We start from the raw sequence: 26,446 nt of genomic DNA on the forward strand, positions 1-26,446 counted from the left end.
TTTACCTTCAAGCCTTTAAGACCCCAGACGCTATATCTTTTGATAGCTGGGCACCATCAGCTTTCTTCACCACATTTGCTTATGCTCTTATGACAATCCATACATCAATTGTACCAAGCATGTTTGTACATATGTTGCCATCATCATTTTCTAAACATTTACTTTCTGTTTGAGCCCTTGGTATCAGCTCTTTCCCCCTTGTTACATGCTCTTGATGGCTTCCTTCTATACAGCCTTCCTCTGTTGTAAGTAATTAACCAGTTCCCCCTTCATGATTCAAGATGGGAAAGCCATGTTTTAAAATTAAGATGAGATTTTAGATTAATTTGAGGTTTTCACCCATCTCGCTATGATTCCTGCCCCATTTACATGATGCAGTAGTATGGACTGCCATGATTTCTGGGTGGAAGGTAAGGATTTGAAAGAAAGAACTTACCTAAAAACCTGTGTAAGGTCACCATGTCTAACTTGAAGTGGTGAATGAGACCATGGGTGTTGAAGAGGTGGCACAGCAGTGTTACCAAGCTGTTTCCTAGAAGACAACAGGAACTAGCATGAACTCATTTCCATCACCAGGAACATATTAAGACTGGCAACCAGATCCAAAGTTTCTGTAATGACGCTTCTAGGATTTAAGTATTTTTTTTCCCCTTTGGATGTGAAGTTATTTAACTATATATGATGCCATTACTCTAATCTGGTCCTAGGCATTCTCCTGTTTGTATGTGTGACATTGATTCAGACATTGTGATTTCTATAACTCCCCTGCAGTTTCCTGAGCTATAAAATGGGGTCAGATCCGAAGAGGTTCCCTGGGTGGTACAAACAGGGAGATGCTTGATTGCTAACAGAAATATTGGTGATTCAAACACATCCTGAAGAGGGATAGAGATTCGGCCCCTGGCGGCATGTGTTGGCATGGTTAGGTTCCAAAGACCAGGTCATTGTGACCACATCAGATCACAGAATTGACAGTGACGATATCATTATATAACTAACTGTCAAAACACTGAGAATCATGGCCTAGACTTACATAAAGATCAATCATCTTGAGAGCTGTAATCGTCCCTGTCAGAAATTGGTGCCATTGCCATGCATATTCGTATATGACGTGTAACTTTAGCGGTAACTTGAAATGTTCCTCCAGTCCCTTTTATTTGTCTCTTACATTTACAGGGGTTTGTTAGCCACCACGTTGCTTAACATGCATAGCCTATTCTTCCTATGAAATACTGTCCATGCGGAGAATTGACCCTTCGACATTTTATAATCAAGCCTACAGAACTGCAAACTGAAGCCCTAACAAACAACCCGTGAGCATTCCAAACAGGCTATTATTTAAGATGAATGGGTTTTGAGTTGAAAAAGCACTGGGGAGTTTATGAGGACTTGGGAAGGAGCTACGAAGACGGCTCATTTTGGTCTTCAGTGGAGAACCAGGTGCTGATGACATATATCCCTCCAGGTCCCGATTCTATGGATCTCTGCAGTTGTCACTGTCTTGCTTTATTTCCCGACTCTCTAAATTGCAGGAAACTGTCAACATTCCCAGTGATTTTTACCCATACATATGTAAACAAATCTAGTCAGGTGAAAATACAAGTGATTCCCACAGTCTGGATTTTGCAGGTACTTGTAAATTCGTTTCAGAATTTCATACTGCTTATATGAATTCTTTGAATTCTCCCTTGAACCAGCTGTAGCATCTTATTGGATCTCTAAATAGCTGAGTTAAGTAAATATCTTTGACACGTGTTCATTTATATTTGCATGAGAGCCACGATCATACCACCTTTTCAGAAATATCACTTAAGTTCTTTTGGTTAACAGTGAATTTCATTCACCAGACGAACTGAGTAAAGTGAAAGCAAGGTAATGCGATTCATTCCTGTTGGCGCACGTGGTTTTCCACAGTGTAAAACTGTGACTGGGTCGCAGGCTGGCATCTCTCTCTAGTGCGCATTACCGGTCAAATAGAATGGTTGAGAATCATCTGTGTGGGAAACTGAGAACTGGGAAGCGACGGTATACGGATACAGTTTTCATGCTCACAATTAGGAGTCCGGGAGGCAGACTCCGGTGAGGAAGGCCTTCAAGCTCACGAGTTGGAGATGAATTCTGGTCACATTCTCCTAACTGAAAGTTATTGCCCACAATGTTCCCCGTAATAATGCCAATCTTAAGATGCTTCTTACAAGCTCCTGGTTGATTACTACATGCTTGAAGGTTATCTGCCTGAAGGTTGTCCGCAATCAGACCCTCTAGAACCCGCCCATCTTGTTACTGATGTGCCGTATGCCCCAGCACATCCTCTTCCTGTTACTTATGTGTATGACAGGCTTGCCTGACCCAAGATTATAGAAACCGGTTAGAGCATACACTCGCCCACTCTCTGGTCCCAGACTCTATGGAAGAGGTGAGCACTTGCATATCTGGTCTGTTGTCTCTTTACTTTTCCCTTAGGGTCCCTCCTTAGGATCCCTATCACTTGTGGTCCCCTCCACATCTGTAATGACTGAAAGCACAAATCCAGTAGATTGTGGGACAGAAAAAGGTCAATATTAAATGTGATAACTTACACTGGCTTCATAAACTTACCAGCATTTGTTTTACGGGCAGATAACAACATAATGAGTGTATGATTTTCTTTAGGAAAGCCTTTGTAGATAGAAAAATTGCAAAAGAGAAACATGTCCAAATGTCAACTTTCCCTTTCCACTGTATTCTAAGCTTCTACACTCTCTCTTCCATGGTCTTTATCATCTCACAATGCCAAAGGTAGCTGAACAATAGCTATAAAGGGGCTGACTCGGCTCACTCAATGACGCCCACCAACACCCTACCCTGCAAGAGTCAGGCCTGGTCAGATGGGCTTTTTGTGTGCCTACTTTTCTTTCTTTGTTCCCCCTTACTTTTATTGGGGGCTCTTACATCTCTTAGCACAATGCATACGTTCCTCCAGTGTGTCAAGCACATTTGGACATATGCCACCATCATCATTTTCAAAGCATTCTTTCCACTTGAGCCCCTGATATCAGCTCCCCATTACTTCCCCCCACCCCCGCCCTCAGTGTGCCTACTTTTTCATTGACTAACAATGAACTTCCTTCTCTTGAATGTAGCTCAAGCATTCTGCAAGAGAAGAATCCAATTTGTGGTTCTCAAATTTCTTTGGGAATCATCAAGGTCAGAAGGAAACGGCCTAAAATGCTTTTTCTTCAACATCTTTCAGTGCAAGTTTACAGAGCGCCTCAGTTTCCCATTCATCCATGTGAACACAGATTGTTCTGTGGTGTTGGCTGCTATCCCCACAATGTGTCTCTACTCGCCACATTTCTACCGTGGGCTCCCCATTTCCAGTCACCCAGCTTTCTGCCCCTTCCTGCCTTCTTAGGTTTGCCTGATGCTGCTAAGGCCAAGTTCAAAGTTGAGTCTTCACCAGACTTGAATTTTCCTTGTGCTGGCCCTTCTTGAGTTGACATCAGACTTGGGAAGGAAGGAAGAGTAACACATAGACATCTTGCACATACATTTTGTTTTTCATGAAATGAAGCCTACTTTAGGGATAGAATTCTTCTGAGTGACTTACCATTTGTCAAGCGATCAAACAAGAATATGTCGAAATCCCACATTCCCACTTTGGAGAGCATATGCTGAAAGAGTAAACAGACAAGAGTGCTCGGATGAATCCTATCAGAGGGGCAGACATTTACTCTTGAGACAGAAGGAACATCAAAAAGCTGATGTTGTAACTTGCTACTCTATGGGCTACAGGTGATAGTAAAACACGTCTTGCTCTTCACTAATAACACGTTTGTAATGGGATGAGGCCTTGAATTAGATGGCCTGCTCTGAGGTTGGCCATCTCTTGTACTAACGGTGGGGTCTTGGGCAAGTTCCTTAGCCTTTCTGTATCCTAGGTTCTCAATCTGAAAGAGGTGGCCGACCTTGATATATTCTACTTGAGAGATTTGCTGTGAGGATTAAATGAGATCCTATGTTATAGGAAGTCCTTGGAACATTTTTGGTATCAGCATGAATATGCCAGGTGTCTGCTAAATTACGGTCAAATTTCTACATCACAATCTTCTATAGACTTACGGAACTGTTCTTTTAAAGGCAAAACAATTGCTGGGCACCTTCATCTCTTTGAGGTGGACCTAATTTATAATTGACTACTGTAACAGGAAACAGAAGAGGGAGGAATATAAAATACTGAGTCATTTAAAGACCTTTCCAATCCAGGAATATTACCCCACTGTAGTCACACCCATGACCATCGAGTCAATTCCAACTCCTAGTGACCCTACATAGGGTTGCTACTCATGCAAATCTTTATGGGAGCACATCGCCTCGCCTTTCTCCTAGAGAGTTGCTAGTGGGTTTGAACTGCAGACCTTGCAACTGGCAGTTGAACGCTTATCTGACAGGCACTGGGGCTCCTCAGTTAGACGATAAAGGTCTAGATAAATGATTCTAACCTATGATAGTTCCTGCCCCCACACCTTCCTTTCTTCCCATAGTCACGGACTCAAGACAAGATCGCCTCACTCTCCTTTTCCTACCCTGGAACTGGTGCCCTATGCCCTACAGGAATATCCCAAGCCCTTTGGCATGGCACAGGAAGGCCTCCACTTTGTGTGAGAATGAGGGGCAGCAGGTTACCTCTGAGGTTGAGCACTGCCCCCAAGTCAAACAATCCACAGCTCTCTCAGGGCCCCTCTGGTAGAAAGGGAGCCTAGTCTTGCTTCTGTAAACATTCATCCACTCTCAGGCTTCAGCCTTGTTAGAAGGAATGACTTATTTTTTCCCCTTCCTTTTGTAAATCTGATGCTGTGAATGAGTGCTTTTCTCATAATCTGCTACTCATTTCTTAATAAAAACCCTAAGAACGCACTGCATCAAGTTGATTCCAACTGGCAATAACCCTGTAGGACAGGGTAGAACTGCTCCTATGGTTTTCAAGACTATAAATCAAGGGTCCTCAAACTACGGCCCGCGGGCCACATGCGGCCTGCCGAGGACATTTATCCGGCCCTCTGGTGTTTTTGCCCCATTTGTTTTTTTTTAACTTTAAAATAAGATATGTGCAGTGTGCATAGGAATTTGTTCATAGTTTTTTGGGAAACTATAATCCGGCCCTCCAACGGGTCTGAGGGACAGCGAACTGGCCCCCTGGTTAAAAAGTTTGAGGACCCCTGTTATAAATCTTTAACAGAGTACAAAGCCTCATCTTTCTCCTGAGGAGTGGGCAGTGGTTTCAAACTGCTGACCTTGCAGTTAAAATTCCAAGGCAAAACTCACTATGTCACCATGGCTCCCATTTTTCCATAGTATGTGTTAGTAGTGTTTATCACAGTATATGGGGAAGCCCTGGTGGCACAGTGGTTCCGTGTTTGGTCTGCAATCTGCAAGGTCAGCAGTTAGAAACCATCAGCCGTTGGTTGGGAGCAAGACAGGCCTTCTGCTCCCATTAATCAGTCAAGTCTCTGAACCCCACAGGAGCAGTTCTGCTCTGTCCTATGGGATCCCGACAGGTCAGAATTGATTTCAACGGCAGTGAGTTTGGTACTTTTTGGTTTGGGATCATAGTTGTAAGAGTCCCTGGGTGGTGCAGATACTTAAGCATTTTGAAGACACTGGTGGTTTTGGAAGAACAGCCTTTGGAGTGAAAACAACTACGGAACATTGTTCTACTCGGAAACCCTTGGGGCATTACAAATCAGACTGGATTCAATGGCAGTTGGTTGTAGTTGGTTTTTACGGTAGTGGATATTTCTTCTTGGATAACATGCGACTATAAGACACTAACTTTGACGTCGGTTTAAACCGAGGTAGTTTATTCTTGAAATTGAAATTCCTTAGTCGTTTGGGTTAGAGAGCGTATGGACACTTCTTTTAGACCAGTGGTTCTCAACCTCTTAACACTGCGACCCTTTAATACAGTTCCTCATGTGGTGGTGAACCCCCAGTCATAAAATTATTTTCATTCTACTTCATCACTGTAATTTTGCTACTGTTATGAATCAGGTAACCCCTGTGAAAGGGTCATTAGACCCTCAAAGGGGTCTCCACCCACAGATTGCGAACCACTGTTTTAGATGGTCACCCATTAGTTTCCACTCTCATCTAGATCGATGCTTTGCACAAACAATTGTAATATTAACAAAACTTATTTTAATGAAATGAAAGTGGTGAAAAGGGTGCTGGGCTGTCCCAATAGCCCAAAGTGGAACCACTGCTGATTGCTGGGTGCCTGTCAGCGCTCTTAGTTCCCCTAGAGAATTCAGTGACTTGGGACCTTTTCATTGCGCTCTCATTGGTGACCCAGCCGTCCAGCAGTGTAACTCTACACAGTCTACAAACCTGCTTCGCACAGTTGAAAATGAGGATAGGGAGCATGTGAGGCTTGAGTCTATCAAGCATGTATATATGCTTTACCTCTTTATCTTCATCTCAACCCTCGGGGGTGGGCACTTCTACTAACTTCATTTTATACTGTGAGGTAGGAGTTACGCTTATTGAGTAACTAGCCAGAGTCACAGAACTCCTCTGTGACAGGAGGGAACTGCACACCCACGTGCTTGGGGCTCAACATCTTGGGCAATCTCTTGCTGTGAGGGGAGACCAAGGTGTAACCAGCTTACTTACCCTGGCTTGCCCCAGGTAGTCTTCATCCAGCAAGTGGAGAGGGGCTTGCGGTACAATCCCACGAAGTAGCCTCGATGCATGGAAATATCTCTGAAAACTTAACAGTCTTTTCACCTTTTTCTTGGTGCCAATTTCCCCCGAGTGTGTTGTATCTGTGGAAAGTAACACAATTCAGAAGTTTATATATGTGAAAAAATAACACACCCTTATTTTCCTCTCTAGAAAAGTAAATCACAAAGGAGAAAAATTGAAACTGTTCTCTCTGCGTTCTTAGTCTACTACATGCACCATCTGAGATTCTTCTAGAACAAAAATGTTATATCTCACACCTTAGATTTATTAAAACGTTCATTTTTGAACACAATTTTGGAAGGCATAAAATATACGAATTAATATTTTCATTCCCTTGTTAATTATGCTGGTATTACATGCTGGAAAGCCCCAAAGTATTGCTTACAATCATAGAAAACTTTATTACACAAAAATGCCAAGATATTTTATGGAACAAAAATACCTATACACATCATTAAACAAAAATGCCTAGACGTTTTATTAAAGAATAGTATCTATATGCTTTATTAAACAGAAAAACTTATCTACTTCAGCATGTGGTACGTCCAACACTCTAATACTTTCCCAAAGAATTCTATCCTCTTCGATTTATCCCAGCTCACAGTACCAGTCTGGGCACCCTTAAGACTCAAATCAGGTTCCATTTAAATGCTCTCTGAACTTGGGAACATTTTGGACCTGGAGTCAATTTAACAGTCCAGTGGGAAAATAAACAGCTCATATATAAAGTCATTTTGGTTTATTCCATGCGTCTTCTCATCTCTCATTTTCCCTCTCTGGGACTGAACATCATGGAGGCCAGAAGCAAAGACAACAATGGGCGGGAGCCACCTTCGCCCTGTGGCACTCCCCCAGGGCAGGGATGTCCTATCAGTTCATGACTTCGTTTGCATGATGTACGCAAAGCCATCATTGAGGGCAAGCAAAACCCAAAGGGGGACTTGAGGAGGATGAGGTAAGGTATCCCAACGTTCTCATAGGACAGCCCTCGCTACCCTCAAGACCGCGCTGATGCATGGGCTTGTCTCCACCTTGCAGCTTTCACTTTGATCAAAACCTTCACAACAGGCCTCCATAATCCTCCTGTGTCCTTTGAGAAAATCAATCACAATCACCTTTGAATCCCCCAAACAGGTGCTGGAACCTTCTGAGGTAACATCTCTTGCTTTGAATTCACTTTTGATGTCTTCCCAACAGGCCTTAAAAGGCGCGACCCATATAAACACTGTGGTCTGTGTGGAGAAGTGTTCCTGTGAACTTGTTGCTAAGTTTCCATGATTTGGGAAGATGTCTATTTGAGTTTTGTTAAAATTTTTAGATTAGCCCCATTCCCAAAATTGTTGTTTTCTCCCATGGCAACAAAAACCACTAGTATTTAAGGCACCTGAATGAACTAAAGATAAGTGTATTACCTGGGAGAACCTATTTTTAAAAAAAAATAAACCTAGGCATGTATAAACTAGAACTCTACTAGCAATGCTTTCTGAGTTAGCCTCATAGTATAAAAATTTCTTATACTTAAAAAAAAATTTCTGCACACATTTAAAATGAAATATTTCATCTGCTACCGTGGGCCTGGGCTCAGCCATCTCTAGTTTGATCAAATCCTTCACACGAATTAGAAGAGTTGAGATCACACTATTTTAGGCACGAGGAAGATGTTTCCTAACGTCCTAGGAAGATCAATGGCAAGAAGTCAATAATATAGCTACCAAAGTGACCTAGACTCCCATCCCGCTGCCTAAAAGGAGAGAGGAATCTCACTTCCTCATGGCACACATTCTCTCTTATTGGTGGCCGTGAAAATCTGATCTTGTCAGTAGAGATAGTTTAAACTCATGCCACATGTGCTTTTTCAAAACTTGGACTGTTAACATCATGGCTATTTTCCAGACATAGCCCAAGCACATTATTGGAGTGTTTGTCAAGGTATACTTTATCCCAGATGGAATTCGGTGACTCACTCTTGGGTCATATAAGTGACATTTGCTGCCAGTTTTGGACCTGGAGTCAATTTAACAGTCCAGTAGGAAAATAAACAGCTCATATATAGAGCCATTTTGGTTTATTCCATGCGTCTTCTCATCTTTCGTTTTCACTCTCTGGGCCTGAACATCAGAGTGGAGGCCAGAAGCAAAGACAACAATGGGCGGGAGCCACCTTCGCCCTGTGGCACTCCCCCGGGGCAGGGGTGCCCACATCAGTTCATGACTTCGCTTGCATGATGCACACAAAGCCATCATTGAGGGCAAGCAAAACCCACTGTTCTCTGGAAATGCTGATTAAAGGTACTTTTATTTTTAAACAAAGCTAGATTTCATGTGTGGCAAGAGGCAAGCAAGTGCATGCTGAGATAAGTGGAGGGTAACTGAAATTGGGTGTTTCGGCACACGCTCATATTGAAACACGTGGACGCCATTCTAATGGTGGATTCTCACTCATTTGTATCAGTGTAGTGACGCCAAGTTGAGAATAAAGTGGCCCCTTCATTTACCAAAATCAATCTTGGAAAGAAGAGAAGGAAGGAAAAAGGAGGAAGGGAGGAGCCCCATCCTGTTGTATGTGGGATCGCCATGGGTCAGAACCGACTGGACTGCACTGAACAACATAACCGAGGACAATTATCAACAAATCAGGCTGAGATTTGGGGCACTTCAACCTTAAAAGGGTACAGAGAAGAATAGGAAAACACAAAGGAAACTGCGATGGAAGCCCTATGAGGGAGAAAGAAAACCAAGAGACTATAATTTCCAAGAAGACCACTGAAGATGATATTGTAAAGAATAAGGCACAGTTGGCAGTATCTAATGTTGCTGCTGGGTGAGGTATGACCAAGGCTGAGAACTGGCCCCAGGTGTACACATTTTTCAAGACAGAGCTGTATACACAGTGACTGCAACAATGGGTTCAAACATAAGAACAATTGTGAGGACGGTACAGGACTGGGCAGTGTTTCCTTCTGTTGTGTATAGGATTGCTATGAGTCAGGACTGACTCGATAACCCCTAACATCATCATCATCATCATCAACAACAACAACAACAACAACATACTTAGAACAAGTGCATTTCACTGCATGTCTAAGAACAACCACAACAACAACATACTTAGAACAAGTGCATTTCACTGCATGTCTAAGAACAACCACTCCTGGTAGCAGTTAGTACATTTACCATTCGATTTTCTTTTCTAAAAATTGTTTCCTCATGAAATGGTACCAGATCACCTTGGTGAAATGGCTGGTCCTAGGGCTTGGGTAGAGAAAGTGTGAGACACACTGTAATAACGTATTATAACAGAAAGTAAGGGAGGGGGGGGCGGACCTTGAAAAGGTAGGGATAATTTATAAATGACAGAGGAGACAACTTGAAGGGTGTCCCTCTGACCAAATATGGGAAAATTTGAACATCAAAATGACTATGGAAGAAGGAAATGCAAGAGTGGGTTATAAGCCATTGACTGAAATGAAAGTCCACCACTTCATACAAAGAGTAAGGAATTCATAAATAAACAAGGGGAAGCGAAAGATCCCCTTCTGCAGAGTGTCAACCAAACAATGTAGAGAAATAGTAGTTAAGATTTCACTATTTTGTAACTATCATAGCAACAACTGATTCAGGCAAAATTCATCAGTGGACACTAACATTGTTACATGAAAATTTAAGAAAGCAACCAGATACTCATGCAGTCTTAAAGTAATACCCACAGAGTGTATATTAACTGGAGAGTAATCCAAGTGAACATTGCCAATGATGGGAAATACGGACATTGGGTACTTGGCAATGTAACACATGGAGAACACAACATTGTGTCGGTAGTATTTTGACTCCCCCAAACGCACATCGCCTTAATCTCATAAAGAGGAAACATCAGAATAACACAAATTAAAAGACGTTTTACAAAATAATTAGCCCATACTCTGAAATAATATCGATGTCCTGAAAGACAAATTGAGCTTGAGGTTTCATAATAGTAGATACCAAATAGATAATTCTGTTTGCATTGCATTTTCTCAATGTAAATTCTAAATGCAGTGTATGATCCTGACCTGGATTCTGGATTAGAGGAAACAGTTTCATAGGCAGCATTGTTAGGACGTTTTTTTTTTGAAAGCTGGATAATTTATGGGAGACTACAGTCTATTTGGTGCATCTGATCACTTAATTGTGGTTATGTAAAAGAGGACCTGTATTCCATGTACGATGATCTGCCTTATATATATATTTTTTTCCAGCCTTACATTATTTATTGTTAGACTTGATGAGGAAGCAAAAATAACAAGGAATAAATCAGATTTGCCAATAAAAGATCATTTGATCAGATGGGGACGAAAGTCTTAATGCAACACAACATGATTTGAGACTGGGAAAATGCGGTCATGCGTGCCATCCCTCAGGGGGCTCCTTACAGACCCAGCTTGGTTCTTCTCCAATGTCTTCTCTTGGAGTTGTACCTGATTTTATTACCGGTTTTCATTCGAATCCATTGGGGAATGGGCCGATTCTGTTTCTGTTTCTTGGCCAGGAATCTCTTGATCCTAAAAGTCTTATGAGACGACATGGTGAAGTCGGAGCAACACCACGCTCAGGATGGCAGAGACACTGAGACGATCTGCCTTATATTTTAAATAAATTCCTTTATTTTAAATGTTTGTAGGATTTTCTCTTTAGAAAATCTCCTGTGTGGCCCAGTGTTTGCCAGTATTTACATAATAAAAGCAAATGAGGTCACCCTGAATGACAGAAAGATGCCATCAGCATAATGGCGACCTCATAGGACAGGGCAGACCAGGCCCTGTGGCTTTCTGAGACTGTAACTCTTTACAGGAGGAGAGAGCCTCACCGTTCTCCTACAAGCATCGCAAATTGAAATCATGGATTATTGTAAGTTTTCTAAGTGGTAATATACTTTAGGCAGATTCATGGTTAGGATCATGGTAGTTACATAACTTAAAGTGACAAATGCAACCCATGGCCATAGAGCCAGTTCCGACTCAGTGACCTATCCATAGGGAGCCTGTAAGTTTTTATGGGAGTAGACAGTCTCCTCTTTCTCCTAAGGGTCTATTGGTGGGCTTGAACCGCTGACCTTGAAGTTAGCAACTTAATGCTTACCAGGCAGTGCCACAAGGCTCCTCATGATCAGTGTAGATGCTGGGAAATAATGGTTTCTGTTCATTAAAATGAAGTGAGCCCTGATGCATGAAGCAGCTGTGACCATGCCATCGGGCTTTAACTCACCAGTAGCTCCTTGGTTGAAGGCTTAGAGGAAATCCTGTGAGGCAGTTCTGCTCTGTTCGAATTACCACTTGGCTAAAACATTACTGACCCAATGATACCATCAACTGGAGGTGTTATGTTTACATTTGTTTTCTTCTTAAATTGAAAGAAGAAAACAGCAAGTGTGTTAGTCTGGGTAGACTACAGAAACAAATCCATAGACACACATATGTGTATAAGAAAGAGGTTTATATACAAGAACAGTTGAATATTGAGGAAGCATCCCAGTCCAGTCCAGATCACGTCTATAAGTCCGATATTAGCCCATATGTTCGATACCAATCTATAAAGTCCTCTTCTGCTTCACGAAACACATGCACTGACGCTAGATGCAGGAATATAACAGGCTAGTGGATGGGAAGTCCTGTGGATCCAGTGGTATTGTAAGCCTCACAGTGCTGGCTGGGGTCTCCACGTGACTTCTCTAGCACCCAGGGCTCCATCAGGGTAGGGTCATGTGGCTTCTCCTCAGGGATGTCTCGCAGGGAGTCAACCTTGTCAATAGAGTCTCCAAGGGAGAGAGCCAAGAGTCTTTCCTGCTTCCAAGAAGGAAAAACCAGATTTCCCAGAATTCTTGGGAGAAATGAATGCCCACACAGAAGCCTCAATTGGCTATGATCTGATTGACAGACTAGACTCCACCTCTTCACACTTAATCCTCTCAAGTCCCCAATTGACACCAGATTATATAACTACCACAGCAAGATTCTGACCTTCCCCCACATTGGTTTTTTTCCCCTGACCCTTTTAAATTTGATATTTTATTTTTCACAAACCTTTCTGCTTTAATGTTGATTTTTAAAAATTGTATTAAAATATGATTTAGCTTGTTGCTAAATATTTTGCTGCCCCCGTAAATGTTGTGTTTGAAACCAGTGGTGTGATGGGTTACCCGCTGGGCTGCTAACCAGTTACAATCCACCAGCTGCTCCTCGGGAGAAGGCGGAAATTGTCAGCTTCGGTAAACAGTTACCATCTTGCAGACCCAAAGCACCAATTTTACTGTCCTTTGGCTTCTGTGAGCCAGAGTAGACTCGATGGTAGGGAGGTTTTTTGGTGGGTTAGATATTTTGTAAAACACCCAAACATGCTCTGATAAGCTTTGTAGCACTTCTCAGTTATCTTTGAATAGACACGAAGACAACAGAAAAGTGAGTTTGGATGTACACTCACCCAAGCAACACTACTTAATCTTCTTATGTGAGGACATATATAACGCTAAATGGAAACAAAACAAAACAAAACCCGAAGATAGTTCTCCAAGGGAAGGAACACTCAATAATGCAAAAAAATAAAAAAAAATAAAATAAGACAACACCAATAGTTTATCCAGGTTACAGTGGTTCAGGGTTTGGGGTAGAGTTCTCCAGCCTCCCACATGAGAGACCCCAGTTTGGTTCCCAGACAACGCACTTCAAGTTTAGTCACCACCTGTCTGACAGTGGAAGCTGTGCGTTGCTATACGACTGAATTCTGGATTCATCAGAGCTGCCAGGTAAGACTCGGAAGAAAGGCCTGGTGATCTACATCTGAGAAATCAGCCAGTGAAAATTCTCTGGATCACAAGGGTATAATCAGTGGCAGCTAACAGCAGTAGGTAAGAGCAACAAGACATCAGAAATTGGCAGCTAGGGAAATTAAACTGTAAGGAGCAGAAGACACAGCTGAGTGGTGGCGGGGAGAAAATCCAAAAGCACCATTCGGTACAAACAGCAGTAGGTATGGCATTTTGAAATGTAGAAATGTGAATATTTGACACATTTGTTCCCAAAAGAACTTTCAGTGACTAGCTAGCATATTTATTTTCATCATTAGGAATCAAGAGATGGTAGTTTCTGAGTAGAAAATTAAATGCTCACCTTAGCTAAAATTACAGATAACTATAAATTCTTGGGAAAACCAAGAGTGTTAGCAACATGCTTAGTAAAGCTGTTTGCTTACTACTTTTACATAGTTACGAACTAATATTTTAAAGACATTCACAGTTACCTTCACAGGGCCTTGTGGTTTGGATCTTATTGTTCTACGGGCTAGACTCTCATTGGGAATCATTCTGAGCAGATGCTGCAGAATGTTTTACTGCTGAAGTCCCCTTGATGAAGGGAACATTGACCTCAACTCCCAGATTCCCTTGCTGTGCACTTTGTTTCTGAACACTTACATGAGTATCACGAATAGGGACACGTTAAAACGCTTCTGCACTATCTATGTTTGCATTCATATTGCCTATGGTCATTTGTAAATTTCACAAGTTGATAGTGAATATAAAAAAAGAGTTAATGAAAATCTATTTTCCATTTGAGTGCCTTGTCCAGAGAATGTTTTCTCATAAGGGTTGATCAGTTTTGATACTAGGAGATCCTTACACCTAGGACAATTCTTTGAGATGAAGAAAAACAAAAAGCTCAAATCCAGAAGCACACCCCTACGGCGAAGCTGTTTCCATCTACTGAACATTTGGTGCCTTGAGGCCAGTCTGTACCGGAAGCTGACTAGCTGGTAGCTCTGGCGAAAGTGAAGGGGAAGGCGCCCCAGTGACCAAGTGGTTAAAGTGTCCAGCTGCTAACAGAAAGGCTGGCATTTGACCCCACCAGCTGCTCTGAGGAGCTTCCAGAAAGATGATCCCCTTTAAACATTGTGGGCCAGTTCTACCCTGTCCTAGAGGCTCAACGAGTGTCCTCATTGACCTGATGGGCATGGGCTATGTGAAAGTGAGCAGAATTAGCCTCCAGGAAACGTGAAGGCCCAACTCCCTGAAAATGCCAGTGCTTTGGAGACTTAATCCAACTGAACCTTTAAAGTATTGTGTGATTAACACAGATACTGACAATTATTGTAGCAATCTTTCTGCTAGGTCAATAGCCATGCATTTACTTTCTTTATTGCTTTTTTATAAGATTTAAAATTCGTATTTATTATAGTTGGTGTAAATAATTACTCTGAGATCAGAAACTAACCTTTGTAGCTACTTGTATCAATTGCATGATCTTGAACATCATGGAAACTCCATTAAAAAAAGTGGATTTAATTGGAATACATTCTTTTAATTTGTTTACAGAAAGATCATCATCCAGTGCCATTTTTGAATGATCAGCCGATTTATAAAGTGCAAGCTGCAAAAATGCCTACACTAGTGTTTGAAGTTAATTTCTGAACCTCCAGAATGGAGTCCCAGGGCCCAGTGCCTTCTTCTACAACCCTTTGACCTCTGCTGTAGGAGAACACTGGTGGTGCAGTGTTTAAGCATTCAACCCCACCCATTGAGTCAAAGGAGAAAGATCTGGTGAGACACACAACAACAACAGTACAAAGTGTGCCCTGTATGATTCAAACCATCACTCATATTTGCACGCCTGGTTCTCCTTATAGGCTCCCAGGGTCTTGGAGATAATGCTCCTGTTAGTTTTCTTTGAGGGTCTACCCCATTCTGCAAGCATGCTGATGGAACTACATTACATTCTGTTGTGTGCTCTCTGGTTCTAATCCCAAGAATTCTGAACGCTGGCCAAATCGGCCTGAAATTCTAGTTTTATTAAAGTAGCTTCAAAAAGAATGAGAAAAAGTTAATTCTTTCTGTGGTAGATGTCCTGAGAAGCCTTATTATAGCTCTTTCTTTCTTATTTATTAGCTCAAGTTTTAGGATCCCTGACATGTGCCAGGTTAGTGGAGTTATCCAGGATGGCAATTTTCTTGAAAGAATATACGTGGCTTTAAAAATACCATTCTAAGATGCAGTTGTCTTGTCGAGATTATCAGTAGTAGACTATTGGATTAATGGGGGGAATCTGTTAAAGAGGCTGAGTGTAGAAAGGATTTTTGATGGATTTGCAAATCTTACAATGTGGACTTTTGTAGTCTTTCTGATTAGGTGCTAAAGATGCCAGTCTATGCAGAAGACTAATGCACATTTCCAAGCATTAAACATTTTGATTTATTTCCATGTCCTTAGAACAACTTTCATTATTCAGACTCAGCTGTCATGACTTCAAAATTCAGCTCTCCCTGCTCCCCTTTTACAGTTTCATCTCTGGGATGAAATCTCCATTTTAGTCATGGAGGAAAAAAAAAGATGCCCCAAAGTCTTTCAAAACAAAATAATACAAGAGGGCTTAAAAAAATTCATGGAAAAGCTCCATTCCACTGCCCTTAATTCCATTTCCCCACTAACTTTTTGAAGCCCACTTTTATGTCTATTCCAGCTTTTCAGAGATGATCAGTGCTTATTAAAGGGACATATTTGTTGATTTCTTCCTACATATATTCCCAGAGGAGTCCCTGGGAGACGCAAACAGCTAACTGGAGGCCTAATTACCTACTTAAAAGTGATCAGCCAGTGATATCCTACAGGGCACAGTTCTCTGAACACACATGTTGTCGCCATCAGTCAGAATCACATCAACTAACAGCAACTGGGTTTTACAGACCTGGACGTGAGACTACGGCGAGTTGAAACTTGGTAACCACCCAGGATATTGTTTGGGCTGTAACACTGTCAGAGTGGACAGTGTTCTCACACGAGTGTGCATGCTCAGACAAAGTCATCAGAAATGACTTTTGAAACTGAAGCAAGTCAACAGAGGTAAAGAACATATTTAATCTCTTAACATCTTGGGTATTTTTTAGGCTCTATCTTTAAAAAGCAAGTAAGGAAACTAGTTTGAATATAAAATAGACACACACACACACAATCCCTAATGTAACAGCATCGACAACAATAACAAATATCTCCTCCAAAAAAGACAAACCAGAAAATAAACTCAAAGTAAATGAAAACACACCATCCCCTTAAAAAGGAACACACACACACACACACACACATATATACATATATATATTTATTTTTTAAAGGAGCAGAGGAGTTATTTAAAGTCTCCAAACCCAGGGCTAGAAAAGAGATGCATTAAAGCCCTCTGTCATTAGCATCTTTGTGGAGGAAAGAGACTCACGACTTGTGGATGACTGTCACTAGGAGAAGAGTTCTGTTTCAATACTGCCGCAGAGTGGGAGGAGGAGGAGGAACAGGAAAGCTTTTTAAAAGGCAGGGTAATATTGTTTAGTTCTATTTTTTAACATATTTTTTGCATGCCATTTTTCTTTTATGTTCTTGACAGCGAAGAGAAAACCAATATGGCCGACTTGAGTCATAGACTTTTCCAGTTCACTGCACCCACACCTGCCACATCAACCATGGGCACGTGCAAGGAGAGGGCTGGGGAGGGTCAAGGTCTTGTCTTCTTGAACCGTGCAATACACTGACTTTGGGCCAAATGTGCTGTTGTCAGCTTATTGTTTTGCCTACCACACTATCCATTCCGATTCTATGGATTATGAATCTCTAACTTCCAGGGTCCAGGGATGTTTGGGAAAATATCATTCTCTTGTCAGGGAGAAAAGGCTTGAAAAACAAGCTCTTCTGAGCTCTCTGAGCAATAGAAAGGTCTTTCAATATCACATTTTGAATGAAATTTAAATGAATTAGCGAGAAGCAGATCCAATTTCCTTAGTCCCAGGGATGGAATATGTGCCAGGCACAGTGTGGTTTTATTGAACTCCCCGCATCTCAGAGTTTGAAATGTTTAACAAATGCTCCGTTTGGAGGGCAATGGTTTGTGGTGAGCAAATTGAGGTAGCCAAACTTTCAGTTGATTTTAGGTCTCCAGAGGTTAGGAACTGTTGCATTAACTCCCTAGTTCTCAGCATTTATTTAAAATAAATGTGGCCTTTTATCTGGAGATCTGTAGACTGGTCTGTGTCACTAAAAACCTTCCTGGTGTATGTTGTACCGCTCATGTAATCCTCTCCTCACCCTGGGTACCCCGGCCCACAATAGTGGCCTGACCTCTCATGGCGTCTCGTCTTTCTCTCTGTTCTAGCCCCACAAACACTGACAGATTTAGTCCTCAAGCACAACTTACGCCACACCAGTCCTCTGCTCCAAATTCTTCCGTGGCTCCCCAATGTCTGCTTAATTAAGTTGATCTTTTTTACCCCAGCACTCTGGCCTCCACACTATGATGCCAACTTCATTTTCCATTTTTATTTCCCACAAGTCCCCTGTAGACAAAGAGGCCACTGTTCTTGCTGAGTCTGTCCCCTTTGGTTTTCTGCTTCCGAATCTAGACAAATTCCCATCTTCCTTGTCTCCACCTGTTAAAATTCCATCCATCTACTCTTCAATAGCCCACCTCAAGTATTTCCTTCTGACCCCCGAGTCCGACGCATTTGGATCCTTCTTTGAGTCCTCCCGATGCTTTGGGGTTGTTCTCATGATGTTTTTAGCTGTGCACACTAGTGTGAGCCAGTTAGGACAGGGCCACTTTTTAGTATGGTACTTGGCTAAAAGGGCATTTACTGATGGAAGAAATAAGGAAGTGATGAGGTATAAGCTTTTATTTTTTCCCGACTCATTGTGGCTCTTAGCCTATTCCCTTGTTCGTGGTAGGTACAACCATGTAAATTTTGAACTGAATGGATTTTCCAGAGCACGGAAGATTTAAGCATCTAACTCAGCAAATGATTCCTGTCTGCGAAAACTTGAGTTTTCCTTTCTTTTCTGAAGTCATTCTGAGCAGCATCTTTGGTGCAATGGTGGGTAGATTAGAACTAACTTTACCCCTTGGAAGAGCCCTGGGACTTGAACCTCCAAAGATATCCAGAAAAGGACCCTTTATGCCTTTTCCTTGGGAAATGAGGCGCATCATAAACAAAGCACCTTTTCTTTCTGGGTTATAAGGTTGCTTGGATTATATTTCACTTGTGTGATATGCTGGGCTGAATTAAATGGGCATGATAGGTGACTGGAGTTGAACTTGTTAAATGTAACCCTCCGCCCCCCAGTCAGCAGAGAGTTAGAGATGCTTCTGTGGACACTGAGATTTGTCTCTTTCAGCCTATGGCTCTCTATGTCTCGCAGTTCCACTTAGCAGTAATTACATCTACAATCCTTGGTGTAGGACATTCTCAAGGATCAAACTCTGAGTAAGTAAGACTCATACCACTAACAGACTATGGGAAAACTATATCTTTTCCACCTTGAGCTAGATCAGAGAGGAGAAAGAATTGTCTTAGGTGACTGCTGCAGTGCACACTTGCATGGGCCCTAACCTGTCCATACTTGGGTACTTAACCCGAAACAACCACACCTAGCCTGTTATTCCATTTATTCAGTCCACGACAAGCACAGGGTTTGGGGCATAGGGGGGATAGACGAAACTTGAGTACCTCTTATGTGCTTTATATTTGTCCTCTCACTTTATCGTCACAGCACGGGTCTCAAGCAGGTACTAAGAGGAACATTAGAGATGAAGCAGTGGGTTTGGAAAGGCTTAGCCAAAGCCACACGGTGGGAAGGCGCAGAGCAGGGACTGAAGGTGAGGCTCTGGTCACGACACTTGACCACATCCTTTCTTGACAGGAAAGGGCGAGGAGGGGTCTCCACAAGAGAGGCCAGCGCCGAACACGATTTTGACAGGATACGGTGATATGCCAACACTCAGCGGCTCTCAGATTTCTCCCTCTTGAACAATTTTAACAATCATTAAAAATGACAAAAGAGATTTCAATCTCCTGCATTTAAAAATCAATACAGATTTTAGAGGTTGAAGATTACAATTCTATCATTGAATAGGAGCGTCGGAGGCAGAAAGAACCTAATATTCAAAGAACCGAAAAAACAACTGGAAAAAAAAAACTAGAAAAAACCCAGAGAAGTAATTTCATAGCAAAAATTGGAAGTGGCTCTACGAATGTAACTTTCCTGTTGCTCTCGCTAAACATACAAATGGAATATTAGGAAGTGAATAATAAATCACTTGTGGATCTTGCGACTGAAACCACATGTATTACTGACAGTGACTTGATTTGATTATTATGGTATTACACAAAGAAATCCACAGACTTTGGTTTGGAAAGGACAGCTTCGTTGTGTACACAGAGCAAGCGGGACGGCAACGCTGCGAAACAGAAGGAGTGGGAAGTACTTGGGCAAACAGGCTGCTCAAAATAAACCTGTGGCAGGATGCGCGCAGGCCTCACCGTTAACCACTTCTGAGGCAAGCCTGGATGTCACCTAGCACTTTACCTGCAGGGAAGTCTGCTCCTGGAGATGTGGGCTGAGAGTATGATTTTACTTGCTTCCCATGGCCCCACCAGGAGCCCTGCTGGCATAGGGTGTTACATATTGGCCTAATAATCCCAAGGTTAGCAGTTCAAAGCCACCCGCTGCTCTGCAGGAGAGAGATGAGGCTTTCAACTCCCATCCAGTGTTATGGTCTCAGAAACCCCTGGGTACAGTTATTCCCTGTCCTATGGGGTCACTAAGAGTTTTTGCGCACATTCCCCATTGGCCTTCTCTATTTTCCCTTTCTCTTTCCTTCCTCCTAGAATACATGTCTTTTATGCGTTTTCTAAATGTTTCTAATGACTGTGTAATGTTAAATCCTATTCTAATTAGGGATGATTTTATAATACGTAATTGTCAGTGAAGGAGACTGAGTCTCCAATCGCGTCACTAGTTGTAAAAGGTCGTAGGCCCAGCAGTGTTGCCTCTGTGTTTTCTTCTACGAATGGTATTGTCTTAGTTGGCACATGCAGGTCACATTGAATGTGGCTTTTGTATATGGAATATATGGATCTTGTTCCCTTTTTTGCATCTTCCGAATAATCATTGATTGGCGAGTCTCCTTTGTTCCATATCATTATGAACTCAGCATCCTTGTCCAAAATCAACGGACTATGAGAGATGTTGGACTTGATTCTAATAGGACCGTTGGTGGCATAGTGGGTTACACTTTAGGCTGCTAACCAGCAGGTCAGCGCCTCAAAACCACCAGCCCCGCGGCAGGAGAAAGGGGAAGCTGTCTCCTCCAGTACAGGAGCATTTCCAGCCTCGGAAACGCTGCTCGGCCTGGAGGGTTGCTATGAGTCAGAATGGACCGGAGGGCAGTTGGTTTTTTGATCTGGGTTTTTTCTAGACTCTCATTGAGATTCCATTGGCTTATGTGTCTGCTGCTATTCCCGTACCAGGAGGTTTTGATTGCTGTAGCTGTGTCATGCGCTTTAAAGTCAGGAAGTGTGAGTCTCCGACCTCGGTCCTCTTTCAACATTGCTTTAGTGCTTCCGGGCCTTTTGCCATTCCATAAACTTGAGGATTGGCCTTTCCATTTCTCCCCACCACATTTGAGTTCTACTTTAATCATTATAGGTCTGAAATATTTTAGCATAAAACTGCCTAGACATTAGAAGGTGGGAAACGAGCACCAGAAAGGTTATTTGGTGCTGGTTCCATTCTCAAGAAACGCAATGATCCACTTTTGCCCTCACCGTTGATGGAGCCAGAAGTGTCTTTCCGCAAAGGGGTAGGACGCAAGATGGCACGCTCAATAAACATTTGTGGCCACATCGTCAAAGAGCAAGTAGCATCTGCAAAGTTACTCACTGCACCCATGACTGCCTGGGCTTGGCTTCGTTGGCAATGAGGTAGACAATGCCAGGTGAAGAGGTCCTGCTGGGAGGAGGCAGAAAGCACAGTCCGCAGCGTGAGATTCTCCTACAGGAGGGGAGTCATGGGGAAGCCTAACTTTGGGGGTAGCTGGAGAGAGATGTGGCAGGATAAACGGAGAAAGGAAGTGCTTGGGCGGAAAGGCTTATTCGACCTTTTCAGTCTTGACTAGTTTTCAGCGTGGAGCTCACACACCGACCCCACAGCCAGCTTAGAGGCAGCAAAGCAATTATTCGTCCATGTCTGCATTGACACTTGCTTGTCCTTCTCATCCTGTTAACTCCTCGAAGGCAGTGACCATGGCGGAGAGCCCCTTTAGTCCCCAGCAGTTAACACGGGGGACCAACGGAAGAGAGCAAAGGTATAAAAGTCAAAGGGAAACTCTATCTACTTGAGCTCCCTCCACGAAATACTTGAGTTAATAACTCCTATCGTGAGTCTCAGCGTTTAAGCAGAGAAACAGGGTGCCAAAAGGTTGAAAAAAAGCCAACTTCATAAAACTCATGACAAGTAGCAGAGCAGGCACAGCCCCATGCCCACATCTCCCGTGAACTGATGCCGTTTCCTCATCGTGATGGAATTAATGAGAAAAGCCAGGCTCCCTCGTGAGCGGCGCTAAGGATTTTAAACTTTTCATCTTTGCAAATAAAGCCCCGCCAGTCATTCTTGATGATCAGTCTTCCTGTAAGAAGGAGCAGGGATGGGTGTCAAATCATCACTCTGCTACGGAGTGTAGGGGCCCCTTGATCCACGCATACACGGGCGGCCACCTTTCCAAATGCATGGACATCAATCTCTCTCTTAAAGTGCCAGTCCACAGCGCTGGTTAAAAAAAAAAAAAGCAAGACCTGCCCAGCCTCTTTAGTGTCCTAGACAACCTCACTCTCAGTAATGACAAGTGGCAGTCTGCCCTCTTCATGACCTGATTCCGACGACAGATTTCATACTGTTTAAAAATGAAGGGTGAGGAGCATGCTCTTTGGAGTCTACCCAGAACCACTCTTCAAAATGTCAGAAGAATCGCACCCGGGCGCAGGGTTCAGGAGTTCAGTGAAGTTTAAGGTCCTTCACCCTGAAAAGTTCATGAGTCCCCCCGCCCCCTTCCCTGCACACCCCAATGCATGCTGCAGTTGCACGTGTCTCAGCCCAACTCGGTCCAAGCCCACTCAACAAGATGCCAAGAATCTGCTTTTCCAGCTTTGCCGTCACGATTTGCAGCCCTGGGAGGCTGAGATCATTTCCAAAGTATCGGATTTTCTGGTAACCAGATTTCTCCTAGACTGAATTTCAGGTTCTTGCAGGAGCCCCAACTCTGAATTTTTTTTTTTCCTTAAAAGCAACCAAACTTTTTGGAGGTTCACTGCATGACGACAGCTCTTGACGACTTTCGGCCAAGAGAGGCATGTTAGGGTTAACAACAAGGCATAAGCAAGAAGGCAGTTCTGTCATAAGGAAAACCAGGCAGAATGTGCCTAAACTGGCTCTGGAAGTCATTGAACTCACCTTGTAGATTTAAACAGCTTTAGAACCCAAGGGTCTATCACCAATAAAAAAAGAAAAACAAAACTAAACAAACCGTGTGTTGTTATTCAAGAAGAGTTGGAAAGCAAACAAACCCAGGAATGCTATTGAGATTTGCCAGAAACATATGGGGTGCCCTTCTCCCTGGTGTGTGTGTGTGTGTGTGTGTGTGTGTGTGAGACGTTGGGTCATCACAGTGATGATAAGGGCGGAGTGGGACTTAGTTGAAGGGAACTAGGGATGTAGCCAGTTGCAGCCTCATGGTGACACCATTTATGTTATTACAGTACAAGTCCGCTTCAAACTGGTTTTAATGGTTTCTTTTTTTTTTTTTGGAAGGAGATCACCTGGACTTGCTTCCTAGGTGACCTGAACCGGCAACCTTTCAGTAAGCAGCTGAGCGTGTTAACCTTTCGGCACCAGCCCAGGATAATGAGGGACACTGGATGGGTGAGTGATTTAGACCATCAGTTGCTTTTCTTGCATTTCTGCTTGATAATACGCTGTGGTGGTGAGCATGGGGAGCTGCTATCACCCTGACACACGGTGACCCCGAGGCTTTCTGGTCCCAGGCCGCCTCCACGCTTTATTGCAGATTGGCTGTTGTGACCCACAGGTTTTCTTTTAAGATGGACATATAGTGTTTATTATATCACAGAATGATCATTTCCTGTCTGGTGACATCTGACAAATACAACAGGAAGACGATCTCGTTGGCGGAAATAACACTGAGGTCTACCTTCATCCAATTGGATGGAATATTTCAGTACAAACACCGGTACCACACAATATTGATCATCTCCATGCAGATAAGGTTGACTGAACTTTTCTTTAAAGAACTTTCTTAACATGGGAACATCTTCAGCCACTGTGGCCAGCAGAGTTCATAACACTAACAAAAGCAGAAGATGCCATCTGTAGCTGTGAGCCCTTTTTTGAAACGCCGTAAGTCCTTTCTCTATCCACTCAGTAAGTATCTGTTGTGCCCCTAGGCTGTGCAAATCATGTTTCTTGGCACTAGAACATAGTAGAGAACAAGATAAAGGGCCTTCTCCTCGTGGAGTCTAATTTTCATGAACTTCACATGAAAATAATGAAAATCAATTTCTATTGGTCTAAAGGAAGTGCATGAGGTTATGGTACAACATGCATGCTCAGGGAGGATGGGGAACAAGCCCTGCCTAGGGGGATGCACACCTGGGCCTGCCACTCGGCATTTACCTGAACAAGGGAGACCAGCGGGGTTCAGACGGTCCCTTGTGTTATTTTTGAAGAGTATTACAATCTGGTTGCTGTTGGACAACTTTAACATTTTCAATTCCACTCCACATTGAAAAACTGCCCGATGCTTCAGCCAAAGTTTTTGTATTTTCATATGTTTAATTATCCTTAAATCACCTCAAGCTGTCCTTTCCTCTTATTTATGCCATTCATTGAAAATGGAAAATGGTTGCCAGAGCCTCTCACTTAGTTTTCAAAGAGCTTTAAGTATTCATTTTTCGCAATCTTTTCTATTTAAGACACTTAAAAAAGTCATGCCAATGGGGATTTCAGGTGATGATAGCAGCTAAAAAAGGAGCTCAAATACCATAAGAGAATAATTCCTGCCACGAGACGATGATGACGTGTCTGATTATCAATTTCCATATAGTGGGTGTTTCTGATTGATCAAACTATTAAGGTTAGTTGAAATCCACCCATTGTATCACTCAATTAGTCGTTTCCAAACAACGGAAATAGAAACCCACGGCTTCCCATTTCTTTCAGCCTCTCGGGTGGCGTCCCTGGTTTTCACAGGCCGAGAAAATGGAAATTGAAACAACAACCAGGCAGAATTCCTCAGCGAGACTCTTCTGAGCTTCCAATTAATAATTGCAGCTTAAACTAATTGACTCTGAAGCCTTGTAAGATTCTGAGAAGTCATGAGTCACCGAAGAAAAATTAAATTAGGCCCCAAATAGCGTTTGTGTTAAAAGTCTCGAGTTAGGTTATAATTCTTTGAAATCATGTTGCCCATATTTGGCAATTCTCAATTAAGGGAACATTTGATAGCAGAGACGGCTCGTCTTCCAGTGTATTCATCAACCCTTATCTTTTAAGAAATGATCCCTGGGGGACTGTAATCTGTTTGCCTGTGAAAATGATTTTTGAATGTGATTAGTAACAATCCTTTGGTACCGGTAGCCAAAATAATGGCGACCCTTTAGAGATATATTATTGCCCTCAAACATAATTATTTGAGAATATAAACTGTGGGAATGTTGGCTAAGGGACGAAGTCCTTTAAAAACAGGAGTTTTGATTTATTTGTCTTCTTTTCACTGCTGGAGCATAGGAAACCAGACCTCCTATCCTCGGGTCAATTCCGACTCCTCATGACTTCAGAGGACAACGTAGAACCGTTCCATGGAGTGTTCCCTGTGGTCAAGCATTATGGAAGCAGACTGCCTCCTCTTTCTCTCACTGAGCAGCTGGTGGATCCGAACCACTAATCTTTCAGTTAAGAGCTACACTCTTATTCACCAAACCATTAGGTCTCCTTTGGCACATAGTAGATCCTCAGTAATTATTCACTGAGTGAACAAATGGATGGAAAGTGGTATCTCAGCCACTTCAGTGTCTGGAGGTTTGCCCAAGACGATCTACTTTAAATTTACCCATGGGAAGACTTTTGTGTACCCCTAAAGCTTTCTGGTCTTTACCAAGATTTTTGTTTCTAGAACAGAAAATAAAGCTTAATGTGTTAGGGCTCAAAATGAGGAGAAAAGGAGAGAGTTCTTTTTCACATAGCCAACAAAAAGACTAAATTCACTGCTGTGGAGTGTCCATTTCAACTCAGTGACCATATAGGACGGGAACAGAGCTGCCCCTGTGGGTTTCTGAGACTGTCACTCTTTATTTTAAAAAAAATCATTTTATTGGGGGTTCGTATGGCCCTTATCACAATCCATACATCCATCCATTGTGTCAAGCACATGTGTACATTTGTTGCTATCATCATTTTCATCATTTTCAAAACATTTTCTTTCTACTTGAGCCCTTGGTATCAGCTCCTCATTTCCTCCCCCTCCTTCCCCCACCCTCCCTCCCTCATGAACCTTTGATATTTTGTAAATTATTATTATTTTTTTCACGTCTTACACTGACTGATGTCTCCCTTCACTCATGAGAATGTCACTCTTTATGAGAGTAGAAAACCTCCTCTTTCTTCCTTGGAGAAGCTAATGGCTTTGAACTGCTGAACTTGAGGTTAGCAGGCCATTGGTTGGAGGGAGAGAGCCAGAAGATATGGAAGCTTGTAATCTATGTGTGCCCCTGAGGTAAGGGGAGCAAGGAGGGAGAACCCCTCTAGGTCTTGTCTAAAATGGCCTAGTTGTAGCCACAGCTGTCTTTCTGTCACAAATGACCACTCATGCGATGCAGGT

The 26,446-nt window shown here is 42.6% G+C and overlaps 1 protein-coding gene across 1 annotated transcript in view; it reads right to left on the minus strand.

Moving 5' to 3' along the window:
• The window catches only part of PDE7B (phosphodiesterase 7B), a 353,046-nt gene that overhangs the window by 32,442 nt on the left and 294,158 nt on the right, over positions 1 to 26,446 (minus strand). Inside the window, exons 4-6 of the mRNA XM_004702154.2 lie at positions 6,652 to 6,803; positions 3,590 to 3,653; positions 437 to 532 (exon numbers count right to left, since the gene is read on the minus strand). Of these exons, the coding sequence (XP_004702211.1) occupies positions 437 to 532; positions 3,590 to 3,653; positions 6,652 to 6,803 (312 nt within the window). The remainder of the gene's footprint in view (positions 1 to 436; positions 533 to 3,589; positions 3,654 to 6,651; positions 6,804 to 26,446) is intronic.

Source organism: Echinops telfairi, unplaced genomic scaffold, assembly GCF_000313985.2.
Source record: "Echinops telfairi isolate 266 unplaced genomic scaffold, ASM31398v2 ScPeMD7_3533;HRSCAF=4204_0, whole genome shotgun sequence".
NCBI lineage: Eukaryota > Metazoa > Chordata > Mammalia > Afrosoricida > Tenrecidae > Echinops > Echinops telfairi.